At 40.9% G+C, this 17268-nt stretch overlaps 1 protein-coding gene and 1 non-coding gene across 3 annotated transcripts in view; one reads left to right on the top strand and one right to left on the bottom strand.

Moving 5' to 3' along the window:
• LOC128744340 (very long-chain-fatty-acid--CoA ligase bubblegum) overlaps positions 1-17268 on the bottom strand; it is a 47329-nt gene that overhangs the window by 13414 nt on the left and 16647 nt on the right. Inside the window, exons 1-4 of one of the 2 annotated variants that reach the window (XM_053841249.1) lie at positions 15372-15502; positions 5524-5876; positions 1170-1304; positions 770-980 (exon numbers count right to left, since the gene is read on the bottom strand). In XM_053841249.1, the coding sequence (XP_053697224.1) occupies positions 770-980; positions 1170-1304; positions 5524-5762 (585 nt within the window). In that variant the 5' untranslated portion in view covers positions 5763-5876; positions 15372-15502. Of the gene's footprint in view, positions 1-769; positions 981-1169; positions 1305-5523; positions 5877-15371; positions 15503-17268 lie in introns of those variants that run through there. The other variant, XM_053841248.1, reaches the window with a different exon arrangement.
• Trnaa-agc (transfer RNA alanine (anticodon AGC)) lies at positions 5390-5462 on the top strand. The gene has a single exon. It is a non-coding gene; the product is annotated as a tRNA-Ala (tRNA).

Raw genomic sequence — 17268 nt, 5'->3', positions numbered from 1 at the left:
CCGCTGCCTGCTGGCGACTACCCGGTTGCCGCAAGCTGTTTCCTATCAATTAGAGTTTTACTGAGATTATCATTAGGTGGAAATGCTCTGTTGATTCATTTTGGTCCCCGAGGATCATTAGCAACAAGCAAAGCAGGTGGTACAGATTCACCAGATCCACCACGGTGTGAAATGCTGTCCTCTCTCTGCTGGAGGAGTAATTTAATTCGAATCTATAGAAAATTGAATTTAATTCCTCGCTGTTGCTGGGGTGGTATTAGGAGCCGCAATGAAAATAAAATAAAACGTAATTCGAATTTAATGGTACGGGTAATGAACTAACAATCGCTGTTAGAGTGAGTCCATTGAAATCAATTAAATACTATCACATTTTAACTATTATATTATAGTTCCAACATTTTTGTATAAAGTTCTTCAGTAAAACTTTAGTAATAGAATAAAAATTAACAAAAAAAATCAAATAATTTCCCGTGATAGATTCAAGTTAAATTCTAGGTTTGATGCCGAAATATAAAACAACTTGTTTAATGGACGAGCGAAAAAGAAAGCGCAACAGTGTACAGATGTAACGCTTATCACGCTACAAGCTAACAAAGTTAATTACATTACTTCTGGTTGACAACTGAATGGCAAGCCGCTGTTGATTGCACAGTCCAGTTAATGATGATAGCGTAAAATAGAATAAGAAAAATTTTAACAACCAAAATTGAGAGACAAACTTGACGACTCGGGCTCTGGACTTCCGGTTCGGCTTGTACCCGTAACTCACCCGATAATATCCGTCCTCCTTCTTCACGTAGGGTGCGTAGGGAGGCAACGTTTGGATGACAGCCTTCAGATGTGGCAGCCGGTTTCTGATTGAGTGAACTTTCTCCATCTGCTTGGCATCGTCCACGATGACGATGTTGGTCCGGGAGCTCTCCAGCACGTGGTGGGTCGATTCAGCGGAATTGGTCGTGTACACGCCGGTGATGATACCGCTGAAGGAAGGAAAGCAAATCAAAATCCAGTGCGGACGACAACGGTCAAGATTGACGGTTATTTATAGTCTCGTGTGCGGTACGCCGTGTGCGGTGTGCGCTGGTGGCGTGCATTTGACTGACAATGAGTTGCCGTAACGAGACGAGGATGCTGCGATCGCTCTATCGGGAACAGAACAACACACTTACCCCGCATGAATGGCTGCCAGCTCGGAGATGAACCACTCGGGGCTGTTGAAAGCCAGCACACTGACCGTGTAGTGCGCTTCCAAACCAAGCTTGATGAATACCTTAGCCATCTTGTGCACTTTGTCCCGGTATTCCCTGAAATAGTGAGATAAAAAAATGCCATTTTATATCTATACTGTTTCAATATTTAATAATTTCAAACATTATTTGAAATATTAAAAAGCATTTTCAACAATAATACTACAGTAAACTTAACAGCCTGTGGCGTAACGTCGCGATACGTTTCAATTCAGTTACATCAATCATTCCTGCTTACCTCCATAAGGATAAGGATAACGATTCCGGACTTTGAACCACTCCAGATGAGTGAAAGTAGCTAGGTGAGCGGCCTCGAGTTTACCAAGTTCTCAACCTCTTTCACCAGTGCCGCAAGAATCTCACCGTTAGGTGTTCGCACTTTTTTTACCGACCGCACTAACCGTTCCCAAGTACCGCCCATATGGGGCGCCCCAGCTGGGTTGAATATTCGCTTCATTCTCCCGCTGGCAAGCATATTTTGCCATGCTTATATTCAGGTTCATCTTTAATTTTATATCTACTTATACTAACATCCAGGGATTTCTAGGGAGACACGTTGAGAAGCAGCTTCTGTTCGCTTCATATTGGCCGTCCACTAGGGTCGAGCTTCTCCAATTACACTAACCTGGTTCATAACCAGTGTGATCAGTCGGTGTTCAATACTATCAGGCTTACATCAATGCATCAATTTCTGCACTTCAGTGTAATGAATTTCCGGCTATCCATCTACATTGTTGAATGTTCGGACCTGGGTGGGTCGCCTTCCGTGGACCTTCAAATAAGTTCAACAAAGGTTGAAACGATTAATTAGTTTCAAACGTTCATCTAAGCATTACTTGACGAAATTCGGCCATCTCCTGATACGATGCCCAGCAATCAAGATATACCAGATATCCTGGTTCAGCTGAAGAGGAAATTTTCTCTGTCGCTATGTCACTTCTTGGATGTTTTGGTGCTTACTTTTTCTGTTACAATCTCAGACGAATCACCTGTGATGTGCCTTTGGCGCTCCTTTCGTTTGTTCTTCTGACCAATTCGTACAGCGCCGCATTCAAACCCACTCGTACTAGCATCTCCTTGCTCTTCGGTAGCTGAACTTCTCTGGAGCTTTCTGCAGTAGCATATGCAACATATGCATGCAGTTCTGGACGGCTGTAAAGTTGCTTCATCATTTCCTTGGACACAGTATACTCGCCACCAGAGCTCGCCTCACCTGATCTCGCTGTGTTCCTAGGTGTCTTATTCATAATTGTCTGACATTCTGGGAACATGCCCTGCCCACCAGCCTTCGCGAGGTCCACATTCATACTCCATTCTCCTGCACGCACCGATATTTTCCATTTTCCTGTCCTAACGGTCGTCTCTCAAAACCCTAAACTCGAGTATTGTTCACGCTTTCGGCCGTCTACCGTCTGTTGGGGCTTCTAATGCCCACAGTAAGCACGACTTCCGCTGATAACGTGTGTTGATAATTGTGACATTGTTGACATTGTGTAGCACTATGGTGAATAATAAACCAAAGCCCGTTGTTGGATTCGAATCAACTAGACAAATCACCTCAAATCTACCATAGCAGGGCAAACCATACTTCGCAATCAGTCTGACCACCTTCCCGAGAAAATCGCACACGCCCTGGATTTTGTATGGCTCCCAGCGATCGATGGTATCATGTGCAGCTTTAAAATCGCTGAACGTTTGGTGCCTAGGGAATCTATATTCGAAAATCTGGAAGATCTGCCGAAGTTACGAAGCCGATCAGATGATTTGATTTGTGGGAAATCTGCTCGCAATTGGTGAAAGTCTTGTTTAAACACGTTCAGTTTTATTCATTCCTTTTCTTCTTATCGACGCGAATCGAAGAATAAAATAAAGTAAGAATTGATATTAACTGAGATATATTGCATTGTGGATTTTCGGCTTTTCGGTCAGTTTTATATCAAAAACGGCCTTTTTATTCTGCCTGACGTTTCAGCCTTCGGTTTTGGCCTTTTTCAAAGGAAACTGTAATTGGTAAAAGCCGTTTTCGATATAAAACTGACTGAAAAGCCGAAAATCTACAATATAAAGTAAGAAATTTGTCTAGCATTTAATCCGCGGCGTTTTATTTCCCGTATCTTAGCTGTTTTTATGGTATTAAATATGGTCCTCGAGAAGGGCTTCGTCCACCTCGCCCTTTTTCCGGTAGTGCAGCTCGTGGGTATTACCACTGGTTACATCACACCTCCTGCATCGCTACGACGTCGAACATTAATGTTTCAATAAGTCAGATAGCATTCCATTGGAAGTTGAAAAATCGACAGCTCCACGTTCCGATTAGTAATCCATAACCCTTTTTCGTCGAGCTGGTGATTCCAAATTTTCTTATTTTTCGTTCTTTGCGTATTGATTTTTTATAGTGGCGACTTGCATAACCTGCGGTAATAACCTCATATCTAGCCGGAGTACGATCGTACTCCGCAAGGCTCACTCCTCGGACCGTTGCTGTTTTGCTGCTACATATACGATCCTCCGATTATTCTTAAGGTTTGTAGATACACTGATGAAGCCTGCACGGCGAAGCGGGCTTGCAATCAAAGTAAAACGCTGTACCTAACAAAATGATATCGACGAATAATTAAATCTGTTCCTCCGGTATCGAGCATCAAGATGGAGGGTTAGATGGTTGTACGGTGGATGACCATCCGATGGTCGGATAGTGCGAACAACCTGGGTTAAATATTCCAGAGTGATCTTCAGTGGGACGGTTTGAATGCCCAATAGTGTGGGGAGATTTACACTGGCCTGTGAACACTATACACCAGTGTTTCTGCTACACCAGTAGATACTAAGCTAAAGAATTTGTTGAGATGTTTTCTGTATTTTTTACGCATACATACTCATTTTAATAAAAAAAATTAAATTTCAACAGTCATCAGAACAGAAAGATTCAGCTTACTTCCTTCTGTGCAGTTCAGAAAAAAAAATTGTTTATACCGCTGTAAATTTGTTAGCAAAGTATATAAATATTGATGCCGAATTTGATTTATTATCATAATAGATAACAGGGATTAAGTTTTGTGCATGTCCAATCATCCAAGAATTTACAGCAGGAAACTAAAAGTGATAATTGTTGCATAGTATAATATACTATTTTGAACTTAAAGAAATGTTCCTCGAGGGCAAATCTTCTAACCTCTGCGGGTATGTTAATTTATAAAACACAAGGAAGATAAGAAATCACCAACATTCAAAATGAGTTTAACCATCGTGTTTTACAAAACTACTGAACATTTCATTTATCCAATGGAACGTGCGTTTGTCGGATTCCTTTCAGCGGTTAAGATGTTTTTCTTTTCAACAATCTTTTGAATCTCACATTTCCCCGTTTAGTTCAGTTCCACTCCCGTTTTCGCAAAGTGCACTTCAGAGTAGTGCAAAAAAGAGCCATAATCCACGCGAAGCATAAAAATGGGTAGTCCCGGAAGCGCAGCGAATGTAGCAAGCAGCCAGCAAGACGTTTTGCTTTGATTTCAAACTGAATGCTGCTATGCGGAGATTTTTTCTCTAAGCTAAATAAGCAGAGCTAAAGGAAATTCTTTCATTGCTGTCGGACGGTATGATGGTATCAAAACGCATTTATACCGAAATTCAATTATGAGTTTATTTTTACTTTTGATTGAATTTAGCAAAGTAGTTAAAAGCCCTCAAACACATTATTAAGACTACTAATACGATATGGTAAGTAGTCTTTTTGGAGCGAAATTTGAAACATTTTGGTACAAAAGCACACTTCTCTTCTCACACTCCTGAGCCATAACACTTTAATCCAAACCAACCAACCTGCAGCTATTAATAGTCTGAACCACATTTTTTGCCCCTTACCGAACCCCGCAATTTCTATGGCAAAGACCCCACTAGACCCAGTTGAGGAATGACAAAAATCAATCACTGCCAGCCGCCTTAATAAAACAGCTTTGCTTGCATTTTTACTGGGCCAGGTTCGGTCGTGGCCCTGCCCCACTCAAACATGCTGCTGCTGCTGCTGCCCGCCACATGGCGTGTCGTAAGCAAGTTGGTGAAAATAAGCACGACAAACGCGCCGAACTACTTTCGGTGTTCTGCGCGGTATTTTGTCGGAACGCGTAGACTCCCTCACACCAACCGGGGATGTAGCTCAGATGGTAGAGCGCTCGCTTAGCATGTGAGAGGTACGGGGATCGATGCCCCGCATCTCCAAAAAATACTTTTTGAATTTCTTTTGTGTATAAGTCATAATGGCAAGATAATTACTACTCACGTATAGGTGATGGGCTGCCACACTTTTTGCGCATTTTTGAACATCATCGCCGGATGGTCGGGATAGTCACGAACGGTACGATTCAGCAAATCCGGCACCGACAGCGGGTCCAGCGAGGCGATACCTTCCTTGGCAACGCGAAGCTTCACCGGTTCGGTCGGATCGGTGGTGATGTAATTTTCCGCCGGCAGGACACGTCCTATCCGCTCGAATTTTTCTTCCTTGATGAGGCCGGACATTTTCGCAGCAAGCTACCGCGCTGGTTGGGTTACCGTACACGACTCTGGTTCACCGTTGTGTCAGGAAACTACTCTATCCACTGCACTATTATAACGGTCCTACTGGTACTAGATCTGAAACGAATTCGAGAAACGTAAAGTAATTAGAGATTTTATTGTACTTCAAAAAGTTTGCTTTTAAACGATGACTAAGCTACGATGTCTGGAACGTGTATTTAAAAAATTAATTACAGGCCTAGTTAAAGGGCGAACTGTCATCGCTGCGTTGTTTTGTAAATAATCTGTGGGATAACTGCAACTGCTGCACTGGACGTGCTATCGAAGTAACCCGTTGGTTTATGTGCGTGGCGACGCACCGAGTAAAGGAACGGTTTTATTTTATCGTCAGCCAACAGAACCGTGCATCGAATCCCACTTAATCCTTACACACTGTTGCAGGATTTGCAATTTTAATGACTCTGAGGTTCATCGGAATCGAAGGCTTGTATGTATTCATACCAACAAGGTACGAAGAAATTCTGGAGGGAAACGATTGGCCGGCAACACAAATGGTGGGCTAGTCTGATAACGTAATCTATGGATAATTTCATCTGACAGTGACTTAACAATGCTGTTCGTGGACCTGTAAGATTATTGATATAAATAAACGAATGCGTAATGCGTAACAGACTGATAATACTTTTATGATTTCTATTTCTGGCAGACGATACTGGAGCCGGACCTGGGCATTGTGGAGCGATAAAATGTTGTAAATCAGATGAAAGTGAATATTTACCATATAAATGTCATATTGGTGCCTTTCTCTACGCCTGCACTTTCATGCAGACAAGAAGAATGATTTTTTGCATTAAAAACTTTGAATCACTAATTTTGAAATTATCTGTAATACTTCAAATCACTTTCAAAGCCTATCTAACTAAAAACAAAATCCCTAAAGCTTTACTTTTCTGCGTTTCCTGTTTCAAAACAATCAACAGTCATCAATAAAACGAGTGTTTCCACCAGCCATCATTTGCCAATGTCTTGTCTCGCCTTTATTAATCGAACAAGCCTAAACTAATTGTCGTTTTTCCCCTGATAAAGGGTGCGCGCAACGGAGAGCTCACACGATATCAATTCCTAATCAAATCATAAATCAATTGGGACTATATCAGTCATAAAAACCGAACAGCAAAACTGCACCGAATTAAAACGTGTAACGCCTCTTCTACGACTGTTTAAAACACAACGTCAGAGCGCAGCCGAGTCGTTTCATTTTGACGTAAATAAACCCGATAACTCACAATCAAAAGGCTTCTCGAAATAAAAACAACAGCCGATTCAGGAATAAATCGTACTTATCAGTTGTGGTTTGCGAATAGTTCCAATCGAAACGTCTATGACGCCCAAAGGTATTAAATACAAACAGGTGGCCTTATCAGCTGGCAATGGGCCTTATCAAAGCGCTGTTCAAAATCGATCAAAAGAATTCCGGGCCTGGGGCGATATGGTCGATATCTTGGAACTGGATAAATCCACTATTCGAGTATTTGGGCCACACTAACGACAGCCAGAATGGTTTTCTGAGTCATAAAAAAAGTGTTAATATAACTAATAACTACACCCTTGAATTGCAATAATTATTCTCTCTAGAGCTTTAAAGCTCAAAGCTTCCAAACAAACGAAATGAAATACAGTCGATCGTTCACGCGTAGAATTGTTGACAAACGCGTCCACTAATTTATAGCAGCCAAGCGCAGCAATAATTGAATTTTATCTCTGCAACAACCGTTTGTGCGAACGAAACGCAATTAATTTCATAGATTGTGAATATTTACTGCCATTCCAATTTAGCACATAGTGGGACGGTATGTGCTAAAAGACCACATAAATTAAATCGTTGATAACTGACTCTGCTTAGACAGTTTCTTTCCATAACTCAACTTACACGATTGTTTGAACAATAATTAAACAATAAACTAATTCCGTTGCTTTGTTCAACCTAATAATTTCAAGCAAATGCACTCATTAACTCGACCTGATCTGAAGAACAGAATATGATAGAAAAGTTTAAACCAAAATGAAAATTTATCTAATTTATTCTGACTGATACAACCAGTTTCTTCAGTTTAAAATTCATCTTCTTCCTTTGTAAAAGTTCCATAAGAACTAATCAGAGGGTGACTTCTAAGAGATTTATTTACAACGAACATCCAGAAAAAAGTACCTTGCCCAGTCGTTCAAAAAAACTTAAAGCTGCAACTGAAGGGAACGTATCGCCGCTATTGGCCACGTTATCTCGGCAGATCGCGTGCAACGATAACACGACGTTCGCTCACTTGGTAGCAAGCAAGCGAGCAGTCCGGAATGACTTCTCGTTTTCCTAAAATAAAAGCTTGAACTCCATTGCCTAATAGGTAAGTAAGGGATAAACGTGCTGATTAAAGTGCAAAGCACATCATTTGATAACTTGGTGACCAATTTGTCGATTTTCGAACACAGATTTGAAAAGAACGGGTAAGTATTAGTAAACTCATACTTTACTAAACTTTTTCTTGATTGAAAAGGAACTACGGGAATACTTGGGAACACTGCCGATCCGTCATTGGTCGTTGCACAAGCAGAACTAAAGGTTAAGCTTGCACACGCGAACTATGAACGAACGAGCGGCGTGCAGTACAGTTACAGAGCTATTGACGTGCAACCAAGCTATCATGTAATCATCGGAGCTGATAAGCCAATCGGCTGTTTGATTCGACCACAATGTAGCACCTTATGCATTTTTCTTTTTCCGATAAGCTTTTTTTTCTCTAAATATATGCAAGCTTTCTGCATTACTTGCGTTATTTCAAAAAAATCACAATCCTCAGAACAATTAATTTACAGTTGTCTAATGGTTAGTCATTCAACGATTACATATATCGGGTAATTCCCTGCAGGCAGAGCAAGCTGCACCTACAGCTGTTAGATTTTCAATATTATTTTTACTTCGCAATTGCGCGACCATGCCCATTCGAAAGCTATAAAACGTTGTTTAGAGTTGACTAATACTATCGACTGTGCTAAAGTTATTCAATTTCCGCAAAGTACGGCTACAGTTTGAATACCAGCCATTACATTTAAAATTTATTAACAATTAGCCCACCAGTCGAAATGCTAACATCACGGAGATGTTACTACAGTAAATGTTCAATGAAATTTGGAAACATCACCAACATCCAGGAAAAGAATTTAGAGCACTTGAATGATTTGTTCAAAGGTTCTCGAGCATCTGTCACTTCTCCAGTATTGTAGTGAAGCAACAATCGATTAATAACTAGAGACATGAGTGCCATAATCGTTAAAACAATTTGTTGTTTTGCCGATACTCGCTCCAGCATCAACGGCGACAAAAGCCGGATGGCTTTAAATGAATTGTTCAACATTTGCCCAAATAATTGTAATTTACTGCACAACACACGCTATGCCCGAAGGAAATTATTATTTATCTTTCATGCACCTTAGATTTTTCTTCACAGGATGTTGGTATTGGTCAAAACAATTAATTTAGCGAAGGTCTTAAAATATTCTATCTTGGGTTTTTTACAAAATTCAATTTTCAATTTTATATAGGAGTCATTCCCTCTCAAGTGATCATATCCATTGTAATCGAGCACCACCGATTTCAACCAAACTTGGTATAATTACTTATTCCGACCCCACATTCAATTTCCCAAAGTTTTGTATAGATTAATCAATTCCCCTTGCAGTGACGCTTCTCCGTTTTTCTTAGATTTCCGAAAAAACTCATTTTTCAGTGCATGTCACTGCATAATATAATACTTTGTACTTTTCGAGCTTCACGGGGGTGAGATTGTGCCAAGCCATAATGATCGATCCAATTTGTGGATTTTACGTACACAACAAAAATACGTCAGTATACACCAGTGCACTCACATTCTTTACTATTGAGCACAATATTTTGACAGATTAGAATACATCATCCATTTTGGAGCAAACAATATCGTAGGTCTGCCAAATAATTTAAACTAATTTTTACTTTTTCTCTGGAAATTTCTGATGCTTTGAATAAACACTCTAATATAAGACAAATATATTGTACCGTGTATAAACTGTCAGTTTTAAGGAAGTGGGGGGGGGTTCACATGTCCTGCGGCCGCGGGTTCTCGAACGAAGTAGTAACCATTACTTGTTAACCATTACTTTGTTAAATGATCAAATAGATATGCCCCCTTGGGATACATGCCCTCCCTATGGCTCCCCCTTGTTAACCCTAGAAAGGCAACTGGCTATATAAAGGCTGTCCATTGACTACGAACTCATTTTTGGTTATTTCAGACCTCCCCGGGTTATTTTCGTTCGTACTTTTTGTATGATGCGTTATTTTGGGCCGGCCCCCTGCCCCTAATAGTGCACTTAGTTCATGAACGGCCCCATATGAACTACTTTATACTGATAATTATGTGTATTGTTTATAAACATGCTAATGTTCACTGTTTAGGTATTTACCTTAACTTTATGTTTTATGCACTTCCAAGTTCATGCACTTCCAGTAAAATTAGGTTTCATTGTAACTAAACCATCTCTACGGTACTTGTTAATTGAACAATTTAGTACATATTGACAGGTTTTAAATCAACTTAGTTCCTAAATTGTGTGTATACTGAGCTAAAGAACAAAAACATATGCTTTTTTGGCACAATCTCGCCCCGGATGACGGAAACGTACAATTTACCTCGATATAACGTATCTTTTTTTTTCTATATATAAAAATGAAATGCTGTTCGTGTGTCCGGTATAGACTCGCAAACCGCTAAACGGATTTCGATGGAACTTGGCATACACATTGCGTATGATGTGAGGAATGTTGTTAGCATGGTTTGAGACCCCTCCCCCCATTAGAAAGGGGCGCTTCCATATAAATGAAACACAAATTTCTGCATAACTTGGAAACTAATGGAGCAAATGGAACCAAATTTGGCATGTAAAGGTTTTTAGAGGCAGAATTTTTTTCTATGGTGGATTGAGATCCCAGCTTCCTCTAAGATGGGGGGCTCCCATACAAATAAAACAAAAGCTTCCGCATAACTCGACTATTAACGAAGCAAATAGAATCAAATTTGGTGTGTGGGGTTTTCTAGAGACAGGATTTTTTCTATGTTGGTTCAAGACCCCTTTTCCCTCTAGAAGGGGTGGCTACTACAGCCTAATCAACTTATACGCACCGACAAATGATAAATCTGATGATACTAAGGACGAGTTTTACGACAGGCTTGAGAGGACCTATGGAGAGTACCCAGAACACGACGTGAAAATCATCATCGGAGATGCAAACGCGCAGATCGGGAGGGAGGAATTCTTCCAACCAGTTAGTTATTGGAAGACATAGCCTTCATCTATCGACCAATGATGACGGTCTGAGGCTCATAAGTTTTGCCGCGGCCAGAGGAATGGCCATCTGTAGCACCTACATTCCACGTTTGAATATTCGGAAACACACCTGGAGGCATCCAAATGGAGACTCTAGCTTTCAGATCGATCATGTCTTGATTGACGGTCGACACTTTGCGAATGTTATCGATGTACGGTCTTTTCCGGGACCAAATATCGACTCTGACCATTATCTCGTAGTAAGTATGATTCGCGCAAGGCTGTCGAATACGGCGAAAGCTCGCACTGAGAGGACGCTGCGTTTCAACATCCAGCGGTTAACGGCAGACGGCGTAGCAGTGGAGTACGCCAGGAAGCTTGACCAACGAATCGCAGAACAGCAGCTAGAAGGAGAAGATATAAATGGGCTGTGGAGGAACATCCATGGTGCCATCGAAACAGCTGCGAGAGAGGTGGTAGGCACAACGCGTGGAAGACAGCGTAACAGCTGGTTTGATGCCGAATGCCAGAGAGTGACAGACGAAAAGAACCAGGCCAGGAGTCGCATGCTCACTGCGGCAACGCGTCAAAACAGAGAGAGGTACAGAGAGACTAGAGCTGCGGAAATAAGAATCCATCGTCAAAAGAAATGCGAGTACGAGGAGCACGTGCTCGCCGGCGCAGAGGAGTGATACGCCAGCAACGATACACGGAGTTTCTATAAAACGGCGAGATGCAGGAATTTTGTCATGCCTGTGATGTGCAATGATAGTGCTGGCAATCTGCTTACCGACAAAACGGCGGTAGCAGTCAGGTGGAAGGAGCACTTTCAGACACTGTTGAATGGAGAGGTAAATGCGGAGATCAGCAGGGACAGGGTAGGAATTGTAAGCGATGGTCAAGCAGTGGGCCACCAACATAGGAGGAGGTTAAAAAGGCAATCAGTGAGCTGAAAAACGGTAAGGCTGCTGGGAAGGACGGTATCCCGGCTGAACTTCTAAAAGCGGGGAGCGAGCGGCTGTACGAAGCAATCCACCGGATCATTGTCAGGATCTGGGAGGAAGAACAAATGCCGGAGGAGTGGTTGGATGGCCTCATTTGCCCAATTTTCAAAAAGGGACATCGACAAGAGTGTAACAAATATTGAGGAATTACATTCTGCCTACATGGTACTTTCCCGTATCCTGTTCTGCAGACAGATACCGTTAGCGGAGTCCTTCGTCGGCGAGTACCAAGCTGGTTTTCGTGAGGGTCGCTCCACGACGAATTAGATGTTCACCCTGCGTCAGTTGCTAGACAAGTTCCGGGAGTACAACTTGCAGACACACCATCTGTTTGTGGACTTTAAAGCGGCGTACGATTCAGTTAAACGAAATGAGCTGTGGCAGATAATGCTAGAACATGGTTTTCCGACGAAATTAGTTACGCTGATTCGTGCGACGCTGGACGGATCCAAATCATGCGTTAGAATAGCGGGTGAGACCTCAGCTGCTTTCGTAACGTTGGATGGACTGAAGCAAGGGGATGCACTCTCTAACCTGCTATTCAACATTGTCTTGGAAGGTGCATTACGAAGGGCAAACGTGGAAAGGAATGGAACTATCATCACGAAATCTCACATGCTTCTTGGTTTTGCGGATGACGTCGATATCATCGGAATCAACCGTAGAGCAGCAGGCCCTTTAAAAGGGAAGCGGCGAGATTGGGACTTACCATTAACGCCGCCAAAACGAAGTACATGGTTGCTGGTAGGGAACGTGGGAGCTGGGATCCCAAGTGGTGTTGGTCCCGAGGTGGAGTTAGATTGGGAACGTTATGAAGTAGTGGAGGTATTTACATACCTTGGTACACTCGTGATACGTGACAACGATGTAAGCCGCGAAGTGAAACAACGAGTTGCAGTTGCGAACCGGGCTTTCTACGGATTACGTAGCCAGCTGAAGTCCCGTAGTTTACAAAACGAATGCGCGTACCCCGATTCAAGATCGGCTAACTTTGCTTTAAATTAACATGTGACTGTCACGGAACTGGAGAACAACGTCACAGCAGCGGGTTCGGCTGTAAAGGACCTTCTCTCATTTGAGGGGGGCCGTTTCGAGAGCTTCAGTTCCGGGTGACTTTCGTCGGGTCTACTCTGTATGGCCATATTGACGTGAACAGGGTTCGTCTCTTTGTACCGCGGACAATGAAGAGGTTGATGCCTTTTCTGAAATAGCATGAAGCTGATAGCCTTTTTTGTCCCCCAGCTGAAATCTCACCTTACAGTGGTACAACGACAATGGCGTCACTGTGATTCCCAACAAGTGGGTTCCGGCCAATATCCCGGAATGAAGCCAGATTAAGAAATACCAAAAGATTTTGAGGGAAAACTGAAGAAGAAGGGTGGAACTACAAGCGTCGAGAGAGTTCTTAATGGAAAAATAAATAGTCAAGTAAATGTAAAAATAGCGGGGTAATGGTAAGTCGTGTTCGGGGAACAGTGCGAACAATCCGCTTTGTTAAGAAATAATGGCCCTATAATAAGAATAAAACTCAGTAATGTATACTCGATACATTAGAAAATAGAAAATTTTACTCTAACAAGATTCTCGTATCGTCGAAAATCATCGTGAAAGTTAGGAGAAAGCTGCACATAATTGCAATTAGTTTCGAATTCCGATCACTCAAGTAAAAAAGTCGATTATTATTATCAGATTGAACTAGAAGTCTGATCGCAATTTTGTGCGTTCATGGTAGGATATATTAGAAATGAGGCTCTGATTGCTCATTGTGTAATCTACGGGTCTACAGCTACGTTTTTTTTTCTTAGTAAAGCAAGAGATCTCAATTTTAATTATTCCGTTATCACTCTGAAAGCTAACCGTCTATTTCATAATAATTTGGTACAGTCGTAAGTACATTCGCATACTTTGCCACATGTGGCGAATAGCTTACGATCCATGAACCTCCTAAAATAGACGTTGCGTACGTAAAACAGTTTGTTTGTAAACATAACCGAAATCGCAGTTGTGCGGTCAAACTGTTGAAGATTGCGCAAGACAATTAATGACGATCACCTGACTGCCGAACGTTAATGAATATTGTTAGGAATCTTCGAATATCACCGAAAGTTATTGAGCATTTTAAGTCTCTCAAGCTTGCATGCAATGCTTGTTCGATCCATCAACCAACTCACTCAACTAACAAATTTATAAAAACTGGTTTTTCTTGCCAACCAGCTTAAAAAAGCATGAATGTTTCATAGCATTCATTTTCCCAAAAATTCTCATAAATAAAACTTAAACTTACAAATATTTTATAAAGTTTTTGTCCTTCCAGTGTTGGGCCGCTGAAGATGGGACAAATCAAAAACAAAGAAATTTTTTTATTCGAGCAAAAAAATATGCGTTTTAAGCATTTTTATTTAAAGTTTAAACGTGAAAACCAAATCTATTCTCCCTTTCAATATATACATTGGTAGTTTCCATGCAAAAATCTACGAAAAATAGACAAAAACGGAGGAAAACTTTTTTGGCCGATTTTCGGAAATCACATTGTTCGAATTTCCATTTCTGTTTCGTGCTAGAAGCGTTAACTCAACTCGTACACTCTTTTTTCGAGTTTTCAGGCTGTAGAGCACACAGACAATTGGTTTTACGATAAAAAATTTAACTCATATCATACAAATTATTTTTTTGCCCCCTGATTTTTCGAGACAATTTCCCAGGGGGGGTGACCAAAACTTTAAAAATAATTTGCAATGGCCTAATAAAAAAAAGAAAAAGTTAAAAAACACTTCACGGCTTTAAAATACTGATAGATGAAATTGATAATGAAAGAAGATACAGTAAACATCAGCTATTGATCCAAGTGACTTACAACTCGATTCAAAAAATCTATCGCCGATTATTGAAACGGTCTCATCTTATTTTTATTCTAATTCTGATAAACTATTTCCAGAGGTGAAGCAACAATCCTGCAGGCAACACTTACAATTTATGAGACCACCATCTTACTTTAAGATCAAATGCCTCTTCTTGGACCCAGCAAGTGTGGCATTCTAAGTAGAATGTAAACATTTTTCGTTCTAATATTTACTCTAAAGCCGGCATGATGGTTAGTTAAATCACATAGTGTTTTTCAATCTTGACGTTCTCTCCACGTTCAAAACACATTTCTAAACGCTTCTCACCTACCTAACTAAGTAAATGATCGATTGAAGCGATGTAAGCTGATTAAACAAGCATTGATATAAAAATTACAAAATTTAACACAACTCACGTTTTCCACAAGCTGCGCAGACTCTACAAATCACTAATTTCAGCAAACAGATCAGCGCATAAAACACTTTACACTATCGCCGGTCGAGAAGACCGCTGGATTTGGAGTACCAGCACGAGACCTAGAAGAACGGAAAATCGAGCACCTCACAACTCAATGCACCAATTGACACTGAAATGCCAAATCTGATAGCCAATAGAACCGACCGGTGCTGTTGTCTGAGACGTTTTGTGAAGTGTGCACACACTCAAACATACACAGGAACAAACGCTATTCTCGTCACAACAGAAAACAATAATCTAATCATTAACTCTAGCAACGAACACTCTCCTCCGTATGTGGTGGAAGAAGCCACGCGTCCCGGGTGTTTGAATAGGAGAATTGAAAAAATCACACCCCAGACCGGTGTATTACTCAATTTATTCGAGATACTGGCTAGTTGTTTTATATATTTCAGGCTCATTATCGAATAAACACATATGAAGCCGGCCGGGTCCAATACAACCGCGTGTCATATGTGTCGTACTCGTACATGTACTTATCCGTACGCCACTTGGTGGATGATAGTACCTACCGAATATCAGTCGGATGAGTTCAAAGGTTCCTAACATGGGCAGCAGTCGTGTAGACAAGCAACGAATGATACGGCAGAGTTTGACATCTTCGAGCCGAGCATAAGTAGCAACAGAGCATTCTAAGACCCTAAGCAGACGACAACGATCACCGTAAATAACTCACTGCAATTGCGATAACCGAACCAAGAAGGTGATAAGCGCACTATTTCGTTGATATGCATAGCGGAAAAAAATGTCTCTCGCGTCGAATCACGGATCACGCGCCCGACAGAAGGCGGTTTGAAGAAAATTACCTATATTTCTAACAAACTGTCTTATGGTCCCGGTTTCCGTTCCGTGATTTTCTGGTAGTTGGACTTTGGAGTGGTTATCAGTGAAGGAATAAATTATGATTAGATTATTTGTGCCTATGAGCGCTGCTATTTAGTATTAGTTGTTTGCTCCTCGTGACGAGCAAAGTCTGAATCTGTTAAACTACTTCCCGTCTGTGTCCACTACTGTGGCACTGGTTGTTTTTTTCAGATTAGTTAATCCTATCTAATTTTGGGATTATTTCTCATAATAGATGCCATATAATATGGCAACTGTATTTATAGTGTTTATCAACTGGCTGTCAAGCTCGTTGAAGTTTTTACTCCTAATAAGTGCACAAAATAATGTGTACTCCCGGGTTAATAAACAAGTGTGATTTAAAAATTACCGGGTTCAACTAGTCAAATAAGATACTTTCCCAAAATATTATTGCAAAGTCGCAAATTAATAAAAATATTTTGAAAGCAATATAAATACTTTTACAAAGTACCTTTTTGCTTCCGTTATCATTACCTTCGAAACGAGTTTCTTCTTTTTCATACCTTTAAAATGCTTACCTAACATTAACGACTAGAATTTATGTCCAAGAATTCAAAAGAGAATTCATTGTGTTTCACTAAAATATATTTAAAAATAATTGCAAAACTCTTTTTAAAGGTTTGTAACAGCAGCATTTTATTTACGTGATCTCGCAGCTAACGAATACTTGACATGGTAATACTCATCTGCTCGATCCAGAACACTGAGTATCCTACGCTTAAGGAAGGTAAAAAACAAAGCAAAGCAAAGCCTAGATGTTACATTCGGTTTGTGAAACCTGATCCGCAAACTTCGCAGCCGGTTGTTAGGGTATAGAACAGTTGCGGGGCTACGATCCTATAGACTCTAATAGCCCCTTCCCGTCGAGATTAGAACTTAAGCAAAATACCATTGTATAAGAATGTCTTCCGATGAAAGGCAACACCCGCTATTGAAAACATTCCGAATCCCCTGTTGATTGTGTCTATGCT

This window comes from Sabethes cyaneus, chromosome 3 (genome assembly GCF_943734655.1).
Source record: "Sabethes cyaneus chromosome 3, idSabCyanKW18_F2, whole genome shotgun sequence".
Lineage (NCBI taxonomy): Eukaryota > Metazoa > Arthropoda > Insecta > Diptera > Culicidae > Sabethes > Sabethes cyaneus.
Note: the sequence above shows the minus strand (reverse complement) of the source record. Positions and strands in the feature narration are given on the sequence as shown.